The sequence below is a fragment of the Chelonia mydas genome, chromosome 1 (assembly GCF_015237465.2).
Source record: "Chelonia mydas isolate rCheMyd1 chromosome 1, rCheMyd1.pri.v2, whole genome shotgun sequence".
Lineage (NCBI taxonomy): Eukaryota > Metazoa > Chordata > Testudines > Cheloniidae > Chelonia > Chelonia mydas.
This window is the reverse complement of record NC_057849.1, coordinates 7,649,433-7,665,066: the sequence shown is the minus strand read 5'-3', so window position 1 is coordinate 7,665,066 and position 15,634 is coordinate 7,649,433. Positions and strand designations below refer to the sequence as shown.

The 15,634-nt window shown below is 49.2% G+C and overlaps 1 protein-coding gene across 1 annotated transcript; it reads right to left on the bottom strand.

Moving 5' to 3' along the window:
• Positions 1–7,334: 7,334 nt before the first annotated feature.
• LOC102945011 (olfactory receptor 52M1) lies at positions 7,335–8,261 on the bottom strand. The gene has a single exon (XM_007071999.2). The coding sequence runs from the start codon at positions 8,259–8,261 to the stop codon at positions 7,335–7,337; it is 927 nt and encodes a 308-aa protein (XP_007072061.2).
• Positions 8,262–15,634: the final 7,373 nt, after the last annotated feature.

Below are 15,634 nucleotides of genomic sequence, written 5' to 3'. Positions count from 1 at the left end.
TTGCAGACCGCAGCCGATGGAATCATTGTGCTTCTGTATAGCACCCTCTCCATCTTCCCCTGAACACCCACAGCTGATGATGCTTTTGTGGCTCATTCTCTGTCACTGATTTCACTACTGATGTCCGCTCCACGGTGCTCAGTCTGCTGAACCCAACTCCCCGCGCTGGGGCTGGGCTATGTGGTGGATAGGTGGATGAACGATTGGTTCGCCAGCCCGGAGATGGCAGAGGAAGCTGTATGAGCGCATGTGACCATCCAGAGAGAGGGTGCTGAAGGAAAAGAGGCAAGCACTGAGCCCAAAGGGACCACATGGAGCGTGGGAGAGGGAGGAGCGGTGCTGGAAGGAATGCCAGAGAAGCAGGGCAAGGTGGGATTCTGAAAACCAAGGGAAGACGTGATCACTAATGTTGAAAGCAGTGGAGTGGTCATGGAGGAGGACAGAATATTGTCTCAAGCCTGCTAAAAATAGCAGTGTGGGTGTCCTGGCTCAGGCTGGAGCTCAGGCCCTGACGTCTAGGGGGTCGGGTGAACTTGACAGCCCCATTTGCAGCCTGCACCAGAACATCCACACTGCTATTTTTAGCACTCTAGCTTGAGCCTCGCTAGCGCAAGTCTATTTACCCAGGCCGGGAGACTCACTCCCAAGTTCAATGCAAACAGGCCCAAAGAGGTCATCAGAGACCTTGTTGAGAGCCATTCAGTGGAGTGGAGCTGGTGGAAGATGGAATAGTGGGGATGCAAGGTGGAGTGGAATGAGAGGCACTCAAGCTAGTGGGACTGAATGTCTAGCATGCGGAGGTGAGAGGTGAAGGGAAGACGTGTCCAGGTTTATTTATGGGTTAATTAGGTGTCCATGCACCTCGCAGATAGTGGTAAAACTGCAGAATCCATTCTCAGGGTCCATGGCTGTGGGACCAGATCTGCAGCTGATGAAAATCAGCCCATGGAGCTACAGTGATCTGCCATTTTGCCTGAGAAGGTCTCAGGAAGGCAACAAGAAGCTGTTGGCAGAAGCTGGGATTGGGTGACAGGGGATGGATCACTTAATGATAAACTGTCTGTTCATGCCCTTTGGGGCACCTGGCATTGACCAATGTCAGAGGACAGGATACTGGGCTTGATGGACCTTTGGTCTGACCCAGTCTGGCTGTTCTTATGTTCTAACAACCCACAAGAGGTTAAGACAACAGAGTTCCAGGATGTAACATTAGGAAGTTCAGCTTTATGCTTCTGCAGATCCTGCGTTCTTCAGACATCAGCTTCTACCATTACAGGCGTTCTAGTTCTCAATGTGTTGTTCAACCAGATATCTGCAGGTGACAAACCATGTTTCCGAGGTGCCATCCTGTAATTTCACAGAGCTACGTGCTGATGAGAATCTGACTCTGCAGCCTTTTGTCAGTCGCTGTTTTATTATTGTAACATCATTCTCCCTGGGGGTTTTCTTTTCGTGCTAGTAACGTGTGTTCTGGCACCACATTGTCTTGTCCCAGTGTCCAGTTTAAGATGAATACAATCCATTTGTCGTCAGATTGACCCTCCCTTCACTGCTGCAGTGGTGTCCACCGGTTTTATGAAAAATTCCTCCAAGCTAGTGGCGTTTCATCCCTTGTGTTCATGCTTGCAAACTCTTGAAAAGTGATGGAATCCACGGCCGGTTTTGCCTTTCCCTCATATGCTGGGCATTGTCCTGGCTTGTGCTGGTTTTCACAGCCCGTGCAGCTCCATGTGCTCGTCCTGCTTGATTTGGATTTTGAGCTCTGCCTCCCTTTCTGCCACAGATCTCTTTTCATGTGGTATTTTGGCTTCTCTCTTATATCTCCAGTGTCCACCCTCCATTAGCTTCAGTCCGGTGCCTTCTGTTGGTTGGCAAATTCTAATTGCTTCATCAAGGGTTAATTCTGGGTGTCCCCCCCCCGTAGTTTTCCCCTGTATTTTTTGTTCTGGATTCTAATTGCAACCTGGTCTCTTATTAGGAATGCTGTTAGCCCCCCCTCCCACCCCCCGAAATAGCAAGACTGGCTCTTCAGCTGTAGATCTGTCACAAACTCCTCTCTAACTGCGCTTTCTTTTTGGACCCTCGGGTTAAAAATGTTTCACGCGTATGTTTCGTTTTTACATGGAGGGCAGCTCTCCTCCATACGGGTTCATAGTTAGCCTCCCCAGTCTGAGTTAATTGAGAACTAGTAGACACTTCAAGTGCACCAGAACCTGCTATTGTCACAAAGAAGGCTTCATGCTGATTGCCTTTGTTTTCACTGGCACCCGTCTCTGGCAGGTACAGAGTGACGCACTCTTTAAATCTCTTCTGGTTGTCTTCCACGTTTCCAGGGAGTTTCAGCTCTGGTGGAGCTTTTAGCTGCACCGTTCTTCCACTCAGGTTATTTTAGTTAATTTCTGCTCCTGGTGCCGTTTGGGATTCAGTAATCACTCTGAGCCCAAAGGGTTAGACTGGTGGTCCCCAAACTTTCACGTTGCGCTGCCCCTTACCACTGTCCCTGCCCCCCCGGCCCCAGGATCCACAGTCAGGAACCGGGCCACAAGTGGGGCCGCGGCTTCGGGGGTGGGGGAGTGCAGACAAGGGTAAGGGGGCTGAGAGTGGGGCCAGAACCACAGCCGGTCTGGGAGCCAGAAGTTGAGGCCGGGTCCACAGCTGAGGGCGAGGCCAGAGCACAGCTGGGGGTAGAGCGGGGCTGGGTGGCGCTCCCTGCCCACCCCCTATGGGGGCTGGCCCAGACTCCGCCACCCCCCCAAACGTTCCTCTGTGCCCCCTAGGGGGGTGTGCCCCATAGTTTGGGGACCACTGGGTTAGAGGAAGATCCTCTTTATTCAGGAACACTGTTCCAACTACAACGGCAGCCCACCTCTGCCTGTCTTCCTGTCTGGGAAGCCAAACCATGAAAGATACAATTCCCAATCCTGCCAGCTTCCCAGGTCATGGCTCCCTCCGCTGGCAGGCTGCTCTACCGGAGGTCAGGCTGGAGGCTGGATGGGAGCAAGGTGTGGGTGCCAGGGGAAGTTTCCTGCAATGGCGGAGCCGATTCATAGATTCCCGGGCCATTGGGATCATCTAGCCTGCACAACAGAGGCCAGGGCACTGCTCCCAAACACTCTCAACAGAGAGGGCTTCTTGAGTCTGTCGCTCTCAGGCAGGTTTTCTACTCCTTGAATCATTCTCCCAGCTCTTCTCTGACCCCTCTCCAATTGATCAGCGTCCTTCTTGCTCTGTGGGTAGCAGAACTGGTCACTGTATTCCAGCAGCGGCTGCTGTCAGATCAGCAGGCAAAGACTGAATTCCAAGCTGCCTACAGCACTGGGCTGGCACAGAGCAAACTAAACAACCCCACCAAAAACCAAAGACCAAGCCCTTCCCACATCAGGTTTTCTCTGGGTTTTAAACTTCCTTCATCCATTGAAAACCACTCAGGCTAGTCTGGCAGCGCTGCCAGCACTTTCCAGGGGCAACATCTCCCCGAAACCACCTGGAGGCCACCAATAGCCCAACCCCAATCAGTGTCGAAGTGCATCAGCAAGAATCCAGCCCTTTAAACCAAGTTCCCAGCATGCATCGGGCTCTCCTTAGCACAACTCAGTTAAGGGATGTTATACGGCCTTTCCCTGAGTTCCATGGCAACAGCTCCTCAGTCTAAAGGCCTTAAATTACAGCCTGTAACGATGATGCCTCTGGCAGGACACAACTGAGAGTATCAATTCAGGACCAATTGCTTAGAGCAGGGCAGTCACAGCCCCAGGCTGGTGGTTCTCCACCTCTAAGGCACATCAAACCAGCCAAACAGAGAGGACTTTGGTCTCACCCCACTGGCTAACCATAAGTCATACAAACAATTCCCTTAGACACTCCAGTGTCCCAGTATTACCACCTATGCCACTCGTTATGGGGACAAATGGTTCTGAAAACCAATACCCCAGTAAAGAAAAAAGGTTCTCTCGATCCCAAAGGACCAAGCCCCAGACCCAGGTCAATATACAAATCAGATCTTACCCACAAATCACACTGTTGCCAATCCTTTAGAATCTAAAATCTAAAGGTTTATTCAGAAAAAGAAAGAAATATCAATGAGAGCTAGAATTGGTTAAATGGAATCAATGACATACAGCAATGGCAAAGTTCTCAGTTCAGGCTTGTAGCAGTGATGGAATAAACTTCAGGCTCAAATCAAGTCTCTGGAGTCCATCCACAGCTGGGATGGGTCATTCAGTCCTTTGTTCAGAGCTTCAGTTTGTAACAAGGTTCCTCCTGAAGTAAGAAGCAGGATTGAAGACAAGATGGAGGGGTTTCCAGGGCCTTTTATATTCTTTCTCTTGTGGACGGAAACCCCTTGGTTCTCCTGTGCAAAATCACAGCAACAAGATGGACTTTGGAGTCACATGGGCAATTCACATGTCCATGCATGACTCAGTTCTTTACAGGCTGACGCCATTGTTTACATGTTAGTTTGAACGTTCCCAGGAAAGCTCAGATGTGGTCTGGAGTCTCCCAAAGTTCACTGTCAGTTAAGTGTTTCTTGACTGGGCACTTACTCAAAATAGTCCTTTCTCAAGAAGATGACCAAATGCTTCACTGAGGCTACTTAGAATCAAAACACATTGAGATACAAGTACATAGCCAATATTCATAACTTCAACTACAAAAATGATACCCACATACAGATAGCATAATCATAACCAGAAAATCATAACCTTTTTATAGACACCTCACACAACAACCTTTGTACAATATTTTCTGCAAATATATAACAGTGGTTACAACAATGATCTATACGGTCACGGTTTATGTCAATAACTTCACATAGCCAGCGTCTTGCAGGCAGGGCAGACCCACTGCTTCCATAATTATGACAGGAGGAAGGTGGGGATGGACTTGAAGAGGCAGGAGGGTTAGAAGGTAGCTTTCTGGGGGCTGGGGAGGGTTGGGGAGGGCAAGCTAGGAACCAGTTAAGCAGGTGCCAGAAAGGAGGGAGCTGATGGTTAAGCAGGAGGAAATGGGTGCTTGGGCTAGGGAGCTGACACACACCATCTCGTCCGACTGTCGCTCGCGGGGAGAATCGTGCCTGTCACTGCAAGGGTTAGGCCCTCGGTCAGTGCCAGGCCACAAGGTGGGGGTGCGGGGAAGAGAGGACAGGCTCATGACTGCTGGTGGGGACTCTTTCCCCGGGGCAGTGGGAGCGAGGGGAGTGACAGCTGCTGTGCACGTCCCTTTGGTGGCTGCCCATGTGCCAGGCAGCGAGGGACGTGCTGGTGATTCGGGGATCCCAAACCGCAGGCCGGAAGGGTGCGTTTCATGTCTCTGGGCCCAGCAGACTGAGCGGGCTGGGGCCAGCGTGCTCCAGCCTCCCACGGCAGCTTGAGCCCTGGGAAAGCCCAAACCTCGGCGACTGTGGTAGCTGGGGGGCGGGCAGGCGATTCTGTCCCATGCAAACTCCCCGCCTTCCATCGCTTGTGGCTCCCCTGTGGGCAGTCAGAGCTCAACCTCATACTTTCACTTGTATGCCCACACCAGCACTGTCCCTCACCCCCTCACATGCCTCTCCCCAGGAGTTCCTTGTGTAGCCCCTTCGGGTTTAGCGACCATGGCCCCTTTAAATCTTTTTCCTAAGTGGGGAGCGGGAGCAGTGAGAGAAAGGAGGGAAACTCCAGGTGGGGCGCTGGAGCCAGAGAGAGGGAGAAGGGCTGCAGCCCACAGGCCCTCGCAAAGTGAAGCAGCAGAGAACCTGCCTGAAGCCTGGGAAGGACAGGGCGGCCGATCGGGAACACCCCAGGACAGGAGCCAGGAGGAGCACTGTGGCAGGGGGGAATCGCCCAAGAAGGACAGGCTGGAGCTGGACCCAGAGCTGCATGGGGCTGTGAGTCCTGGGGCTTGTGACTCTGCATTGGGAATAAGGAGGGAGGCTGTAGCTAGTTAAGTGGGGAGGTTGTCGCTCTGTGTGGCTTTGCAGAGAGCGTCAGAAGAGGGCACCGGAGGGGTTTGTTGGGGAAAGTTCACCGGTGTCGAAGATGACCAGGAGCACCCAAGACTCCCCACCGGACTGGACCTTTGCTCAGGACTCCTGACCTCTGTGCGCAGACACATTGCTCAGTGTCTGCCCTTTCAGACTGTGCTACCCCTGGGCCTGTGGGGCCTTGGTTTGGGTGCAACCCTGTTCTACTGCTCTCCCTATATTTCCCCTTGTTGTTTTTCTCCTCTCATCCCTCTGTAAATAAATATCTCCCTTTGTTATATCCATTGTACTTTTCCTGTGTGTGTGTTTGTGTTCGCTCTGGGGGGTTTGGAACAGGTGCCCCTGGGGTGAAAGGGATTTTTCCTGCTGCATTCCTGTGCACGCCTTCTCTTGGCCAGAGCTGCATGCAGAGCAGACTCCATATTGGCCACGAGGGCGCTAAAGTTACACTTGTAATGCTCCTTCCCTCCCCATCACTCACCCACCTACTGACAGGTTTCAGAGTAGCAGCCGTGTTAGTCTGTATCCACAAAAAGAAAAGGAGGACTTGTGGCACCTTAGAGACTAACCAATTTATTTGAGCATAAGCTTTCGTGAACTACAGCTCACTTCATCAGATGCATGCAGCGGAAAAAACAGTGGGGAGATTTATATACACAGAGAACATGAAACAATGGGTGTTACCATACACACTGTAGCCAGAGTGATCACTTAAGGTGAGCTATTACCAGCAGGAGAGGAAAAAAAACCTTTTGTAGTGATAATCAAGGTGGGCCATTTCCAGCAGTGGACAAGAACGTCTGAAGAACAGTGGGGGGGGGGGGGGGGAGAATAAACAGGGGAAATAGTTTTACTTTGTGTAATGACACATCCATTCCCAGTCTTTATTCAAGCCTAATTTAATGGTGTCCAGTTTGCAAATTAATTCCAATTCAGCAGTTTCTCGTTGGAGTCTGTTTTTGACAGTTTTTTTGTTGTAATATTGCAACTTTTAGGTCTGTAATCGAGTGACCAGAGAGATTGAAGTGTTCTCCGACGGGTTTTTGAATGTTATAATTCTTGACGTCTGATTTGTGTCCATTTATTCTTTTACATAGAGAGTCTCCGGTTTGGCCAATGTACATGGCAGAGGGGCATTGCTGGCACATGATGGCACCTATCCCATTGGTAGATGTGCAGGTGAACGAGCCTCTGATAGTGTGGCTGATGTGATTAGGCCCTATGATGGTGTCCCCTGAATAGATATGTGGACACAGTTGGCAATGGGCTTTGTTGCAAGGATAAGTTCCTGGGTTAGTGTTTTTGTTGTGTGGTGTGTGTTTGCTGGTGAGTATTTGCTTCAACAGACAGCCCCCCAACCTGAAGCAAATACTTAAATCTTAAGCACTCTCTGCCGTATCTGTTTGGTCCTTGCCCCATACACAATGGGGTTCAGCATGGGTGGGACCAGGAGGTAGAAGTTGGCCAGCAGGATGTGGATGCGAGGAGACATGTTTTGGCCGAACCGGTGTGTCAGCGATGAGGCGACAATGGGTGTGTAGAAGGCCAGGATGGCGCAGACATGGGAGATGCAGGTGCTGAAGGTCTTGAGGCGGGCATCAACTGAGGCTAGCCTGAGCACGGCCCGCAGGATCATGATGTAGGACAGGACAATGAACAGCAAATCCATGAGCAGCACCAGAAAGCCAATAGTCAGGCCATAGAGATTGCTGATGGTGATATCCCCACACACCAGTATCACAACTGCCATGTGCTCACAGTAGGAATGTGCGATGATGTTGGTCCTGTAGTACGCGTACCGTTGGACAAGTAGGGGCAGTGGGGAGATGTACAACATGCCCCGGATCATGGCCGCCAGCCCAATCTTGGACACGATCGTGTTGGTCAAGACGGTCTTGTGCCTCAGTGGGTTGCAGATGGCGATGTAGCGGTCGAAAGCCATGGCCAGGAAGATCCCAGACTCTATGGCTGAGAAGGAGTGTATGACAAACATCTGGAGGAGGCAGGCTTCCAAGCTGATCTCTCTGTAACTGAACCAGAAGATGGCCAGCAGCTTGGGCATGGTGGAGGTGGAGAGGACTAGGTCGATGACGGCCAGCATGGAGAGGAAGTAGAACATGGGCTCATGCAGGCTCGGCTCCGTCTTGATGATGAAGAGGATGGTGCAGTTCCCCAGGATGGCGATGACGTACATGAAGCAGAAGGGGATGGAGATCCAGACGTGCAGGGTTTCCAGCCCAGGGATGCCGATCAGGAGGAACTTTGCGGGATTGAAGCAGGAGCCATTGAAAGGTAACATGATGCATTTCCTGCGCCAGATGAGACTTCAAGAGATGCTTCTGGCCCTATAATGAGAGGCAACAGGTGCTAGTTGGCAGAGATTGCATTGCCTCTAACTAGTACTCAGGCGTCTAGTGCTGGGAAGAAACAGATCTACCAGCCTGACCACACTGTCCCCACTTAACAAATAATTAACCATTGATGGTGAGGTTCTGTGGCCTGTGCTATGCAGGGGGTCCGAGGAGATGATGCAAATGGGCCCTTCCGGCCTTCAAATCTATGAGGCACTGATTCAATTAGGGCACGATCCAACTCTTACTGAAATCAACGGCGAGTCTTTCCATTGATGTCAGTGGAGCTGGGTCAGTAGCTCTTCGATAGCATTTTTCTCTTGGACATTTCTATGAATACAATGCCTATGTGCAGCAATGCTAGACTGGATAAACGTGACAAGCGTTGTCAACCTGCAGGGGTGTGTGTGGCTGGGTTACTGTCTGTGCGAGAACCCACACTTTGAATGTCTTGTCATTTCTGTATGTGGCCAGTCATGCCCTAGGTGGCCTTGATGGAGGGGGGACATTTAATTTCTCTGTCTGTCTGTCTTAGCTTCCCCTCCCATTCCAGCACTGCTTCCTGCATTCGCCTGGCACAATTAAGCAGAGACAGAATGATCTCTTTTAGGGCATGAATGACAGCAATGCATGTTATCTAGGGACAATACCATCACAACCCCTGGGCAGAGGTGGTGAAATGAGATGCTAAGAAAGAAACAATGAATAAAAAAAGTAGACTTTCTAAGAAAACGTTTTGAGAGAGATATATATAGCCAGTCTCATTTATTGAGAGCGTAAATTACTGAACAAAGCATGAGCTATCTATCTATCTATCTATCTATCTATCTATCTATCTATCTATCTATCTATCCCAGTGGTTCTCAAACTTTTGTACTGGTGACCCCTTTCACACAGCAAGCCTCTGAGTGCGACCCCCCTCTTATAAATTAAAAACACTTTTTTGTATATTTAACACTATTATAAATGCTGGAGGCAAAGTGGGGTTTGGGGTGGAGGCTGACAGCTCGCAACCTCCCATGTAATAACCTCACGACCCCCTGAGGGGTCCCGACCCCTGGTTTGAGAACCCCTGATCTATCCCCATACACCCCATCTATCTATCTATCTATCTATCTATCTAATCACCAGACCCACCCACTGTATCCACCTATCTATCTACAGACAGTATATGTTATGTATAGACGTAGACACAGATACACACTGTGGCCTATCAAAATAAGTTCACTTTTCGAATACATTTCAGATACGATTAAATAATCAAACTTGTTCTTTTCTGACCAGCTCTCTCTCTGTTAATAAGGTGGGTTTTAATTTTTATTCCATGCTCATTCATCTGCTGGTTAAAGCAAGGTGGTGCAAGGGGAGCTAAGGTCCCCCATCTTTGCTAATAACACAGGGGAGGGCCTCCTCTGCTCCCTCGCCTGAGTAAGCAGCACTCCCCTGCCTCCTCCCCTGCACTATTTCAATCCACTGTAGCTGCCCACAGTGCTGGGGGCAGGAAAACCAGAAAGCAAGGAGGGAGTTCCCGGGATGACTTTCTAGCCATGCGAGCTGATTGATCACCGATGGGACAGTCTGCTATGTGCTATATGTTACACAGGCTATAACACATGGCACCAACTTGGATCAACAGTGCACATGCCACACCGCTCTTTAAATATACTCAAAGGCTCAGAAATCATGGTCCAGTGGCTAGGGCACTAGGCTGGGACACAAGAGAGCTTGTTGAATTGCCAGCTCTGCTACAGGCTCCCTATGTGACCATAGGCGGGTGATTTAGTCACTGGTCTCCTTATGCCTCAGTTTCCCCATGTGTACAATGGAGATAACAGTCCTGCCTGGCTCCATGGGGGTGAGTGAGGATCCATCCATCAAAGACCGCGAGGGTCTCAGCTACTGTGGCGCTGGGGCCATATAAGTACTGGAGATGGAGAGAGACATTTTCTATTTAATACCTTGCCCCTCCTGGGCTCAGCTGAACCAGCTTATGGTGAACGTTCTTTATCTACCTGTGCCACGAGAAGCATGTTGCTACAGCATGAAGCCAACTCACTTCTTAGACATGATGGCAGCATCTGTGCTGCCTCAGGGATCTGGAGATCTGGAGCCTGCTCACTCACCAGGTCAGCATCATTCGGCAATAGCTGCAAGGCTTGATGGTAACTTCCCAGGGATGCCAGGGTCAGAGCATGCGAGTATTTATAGCTCCTCCAATGCACGGCCCACTGGGGAACGTCAGCCAACAGGGAGAATCTGCTGCTCTGGCCCCTTTCACAAAGCAACATGCTTCCAAGTTTAGAAACTCCGCCACTGAATATTAACTCTCCATAGGTCTTGACATCCTCCGGATTGTACTCTGTGTGCAAACACAGAACAGGCTGGCTCCCCAGCTGGTGTAAATTGGGGGAACTCCACTGAACTCCACTGGAGCTACATCCGTTTAAATCAGCTGAGGATCTGGCCACCTAGCTAGCTAGGTGTATATGGAGAGAGAAAGAGAGAGAGATGGGTGTGTATGGAGATAGATAGATAGATGGGGGGGTGTATGGGGATAGATTAGATAGATAGATAGATGGGGGTGTATAAGGATAGATAGATTAGATAAATAGGGGGTGAGGATAGATAGATAGATTAGATACATAGGGGGTGTATGAGGATAGACAGATAGATAGAGGGGGTGTATGAGGATAGATAGATTAGATAAATAGATAAGGGGTGAGGATAGATAGATTAGATAGATAGGAGGGTGTATGAGGATAGACAGATAGATGGGGGTGTATGAGGATAGATAGATAGATAGATAGAGGGGGCGTATGGGGGTAGTTAGATAGATGGGAGTGTATGTGGATAGATAGATAGAGGGGGGGTATGAGGATAGATAGATTAGATAGATAGGGGATGAGGATAGATAGATAGATTAGATAGGAGGGTGTATGAGGATAGACAGATAGATAGATGTGGGGGGTGTATGAGGATAGATAGATAGAGGGGGCGTATGGCGGTAGATGGATAAATAGGGGGTGTATGAGGATAGCTAGCTAGCTAGATAGGGGGTGTACGTGAATAGATAGATAGATTAGGTAGAAGGGTGTATGAGGACAGACAGATAGATAGATGGGGGGGGGTGTATGAGGATAGATAGAGGGGGCATATGGCGGTAGATGGATAAATAGGGGGTGTTTGAGGATAGCTAGCTAGATAGAGGGTGTATGTGAATAGATAGATTGATTAGATGGGGAGATGTATGAGGATAGATTAGATAGATTACATGGATCCACGTTTTACAGCAAATACTTGTTTAACTTCAATACTTTTTAAACTAACTTTACGGCCAGCAGATTTTAACTCCTCAAACAGATAGTAAATCTGCATTTACTCTTGGAAAGCTGTTAACTGATACTGGTTCTTAAAGCAAGTTGTGACGGTTCTTTCCCCTTGTACAGTAGATCCCCTATTTGACAGATTAATTGTGGATTGATCAGTTCACAAAATCACAAAAGTTCATAACATTGAACATTTCAAAATTGCAGTAGGTCCAGTGCATAAGCTGCAGTATGATGCACTGCATTGCTTTCTTCTCGTTCTTCAAAACCACTGCGAAATGATTTCCAAAGCTCTGAAGGCATTGAGGGGTGAAGGGTTATCAATTTGTTCTTCATCAAAATCACCTTCTTTATGTGATTGTTTTTCTTTTCCACCATGAACCATGGTTCATGTAATTGGTCATTCATAAGACAGGTGTTCATAAAATCCAACTTCGACTGTAACTGTCCTGCATAGGAAACAACCTTCATTTAAACAACAAGGAGTCCGGTGGCACCTCAAAGACTAACAGATTTATCTGAGCATATTATTTTTTACCCACGAAAGCTTATGCCCAAATAAATCTGTTAGTCTTTAAGGTGCCACCAGACTCCTTGTTGTTTTTGTGGATACAGACTAACACGGCTACCCCCTGATGCTCAACCTTCATTTAGGATTTCTCAATGGCTTCCTTAATGACAGCATCATACGTCTTCCTTGGAATAACATTGCATTGCACGCTAGAATCCCATTCGAAAAATAGACTCCTGCTGTTACTATTTAGAGGTATTTATCAAAGTAAAGCAGTTTGTTTTGCAATCACTGTCACTACCAAGCGATCTGAGGCCCTTACTTCCAGTCCTCCAACCATGTAGACTCTTGTGCTTTTAGCTGTGTGGCCCGCCTTTGAAGAATATATTTCCTGTTGCAGCAGAGGCATAGCTGACTGAATTCTGGCCAGGATGGACCTACACACAGTGCATAGGAATGGTTGTTCATCAAAAAAATTATTCTTATTTTGGTTGGTATTTTGCTGTCTTTGTTCCTGGTTTTCTCTTTGTGAAATGCTACATACACTAGTTGATCATTCTGTACTGAGTCACTCTTCATGTTGCTAACTTCGCTGACTCTGATAGCACTGCAATACTTTGGTCTAATTTCGGTTGTTGGGTTTAGCGTACTGGTGATGGTGGTGCTTGTGGCCTGTGATAGACAGGAGGTCCGACTAGATGATTCAGGGGTCCCTTCTGGTCTTAATCTCTATGACTCTATGGCCTCAGTGGGCTTTGGATCAGGTCCCACAGTTATAAGCAAATACCATTGGGCGTTAGGTCGGCTTCCCAAACATTTCAGAGACTAATTGTACAGATCATAGAATCATAGGATATCAGGGTTGGAAGGGACCTCAGGAGGTCATCCAGTCGAACCCCCTGCTCAAAGCAGGACCAATCCCCAACTAAATCATTGAGAGCCTGTTCCTAAACTCATAAACTACATCGAGTTCTTTCCATTGACTTCAAAGGATCCATGTGCTCTGGAAGTTATAATGAAGGTGACAAAGCACCTCCTTCATCCTGCCTGACTTAGCGCTTCCCCTCTGGTGATGGTGAGCCTGGGGTAATTGGCCCCACCTCAGGGCAGGGTTCGCCTTCCCCCTTCTGTGCGTCCTGGGTCATACTTTCGGGGTAGGCTTGAGGGTCGGCTTAAGGGGTGATCCTCCACCAAACAAAAAGGAAACAGTCTCAAACCAAAACCCAGGGGGGTACCTTTCACTGCCCCCTTCACTGGTGCAGGGTGTCATGGTTGGTTGCCCTGGGGTGTCAGTCCTTCCCCTAGCAGACACTCAGGTTTGGCTGTTCACCTATGGGAAGGAGCACAGCCTCTCACCCTGGAGAAGCTTATTTCACTACTAGCCTGGCAGCAGCTTCTCTCTCTCTCTCATTCCTCTCTTTCTGCCCAGAGGAGGGGTTTTTAAAGGTCTCAGGCAGCTCTTAATTGGGATCAAGTGTTGCTAATTGACCTAGGTAACCCCTTCTCAGCCTGTAGGGAAAAGGGCCTTTAACATTCTAGGGCTAACATATCGGCCTTCCAAGACCTTCTTGCAGCTGTCCGGCGCGACTTTGTCACATACCCTGCCCACCCCCACTCAGCACCATGGGGTTGGGCTACTTGGGTCGAAAAACAGTGCATCCTTGACAGGCCATCCACTTTGCCATGCCTGGTCCCCGACCTGGGCTGCATGCTGAAGTGGAAGGGTTGTAACGGTAGGAACTATCTCGTTACCCTTGCGTTTCATTCTTTGTTTCGGTGCATCCATTTCAGGGGGGGCATGGTCAGTGACGAGGATAAACCTCCGTCTGAGTAGGTAGTATCAGAGGATTTCCATGGCCCCCTTTACCGCAAGGCATTCCTTCTCTACCACTGCATACTTTTGTTCTCTGGGCAGGCGTTTCCGACTAAGGAATAGGATTGGGGTGTTCTTCCTCTCCCACCACTTGAGAAAGCACTGCTCCGAACCCGACCTCGGAGGCATCAGTTTGCCTCAAAGTCTGGGGCTACTAGCACTGGGTTACTGCCGAGGTCAGTCCTCAGGTCTGTAAAAGCCTCTTCAGCTGCGCTGGACCATTTCACTATGTCTGGGCCCCAGTCTTTTATCAGATCCGTCAACGGGTATGCTCTGGTAGCCAAGTGGGGAATGAACCGCCTATAGTACCCAACTATCCCCAGGATTTCTCTGACCTGTTTCTTCCGGATCGGCTGGGGCCTACTTTGTATCGCCTCCAACTTGTTCAGCTGGGGCTTCACTTCACCCCTCCCCACAATGTACTTGAGGTATTTGGCTTCTACTAGCCCTACTGCACGTCTGGAGGGATTTGCAGTGAGATCCACCTTCCTCAGGGTTTCCAATATTGCTTCCACCTTTTCTAGGTGTATCTCCCAGTCTGGGCTATGTATGACAACATCGTCAAGGTAAGTGGCCACATACTAGTTATGTGGACACAACAGGTTATCCCTGAGCCACTGGGAGGTTGCGGGGGGCCCATGTAATCCAAAAGGGAGGACCGTGTACTGGTACAATCCCTCTGGTGTCGAAAAGGCAGTCTTCTCTTTGGCTTCCTTGGCCAGAGGGATTTTCCAATAACCTTTGGTCAGGTCAAGGGTGGACAAAAATCGTGCTTTTCCCAATCGGTTGTTTAGCTCATCTATCCGAGGTATGGGGTAAGAATCAAACTGGGACACCCCATTTAATTTTCGGAAGTCATTGCAGAATTGCCTGCTGTCATCTGATTTAGGCACCAGGACAATTAGACTGGACCATTGACTATGGGACTCCTCAATAACTCCCAGCTCCAGCATTCTCCCAACTTTGGTCCTGATCTCCTCCCTTTTTGCTTCTGGGATCAGATATGGCTTAACATGCACATTTACTCCAGGATCTGTGATGATGTGGTAATGAACCTCTGTGGTCCTGCCTGGCTTTTCCGAGAACATGTTGTGGTTCCATTCAATCATATTGATAACTTCTCATTGTTCAGGGGCCAATTCAAGGGATATCCCCACCTGTCCCTGATGTTTGCTTTCTTGGGGTGGCATCTCTAGGGTGACCAGATGAGCTTCCCTGTCTTGCCATAGGTTTACATGGTAGATCTGTTCCGGCTTCCAGCGATCAGGCTGTCAAACCTTATAGTTGATCTCTCCAATGGCTTCTGTTACTTCACATGGCCCCTGCCATCTGGCCAGGAACTTGCTCTCAGCAGTGGGCACCTGCACCATTACCTGATCTCCCACCTGGAATTTCCGGGCCATCACTTGGCGATTGTAATAGGTCTGGTAGGCCTCTTGTGCCTTCTCCATGTGTTCCCGCACTATGGGGGTGACTTGGGCTATCCTGTCTTTCATCTGCATCATATGTTCACTGATGGTTATTTCCTGGTTAGGCTGCTCTTCCCAGCCCTCCTTAGCGATGTCCAGTATGCCGTAGGGGTGACGACCATAGAACAGCTCGAAAAGGAAA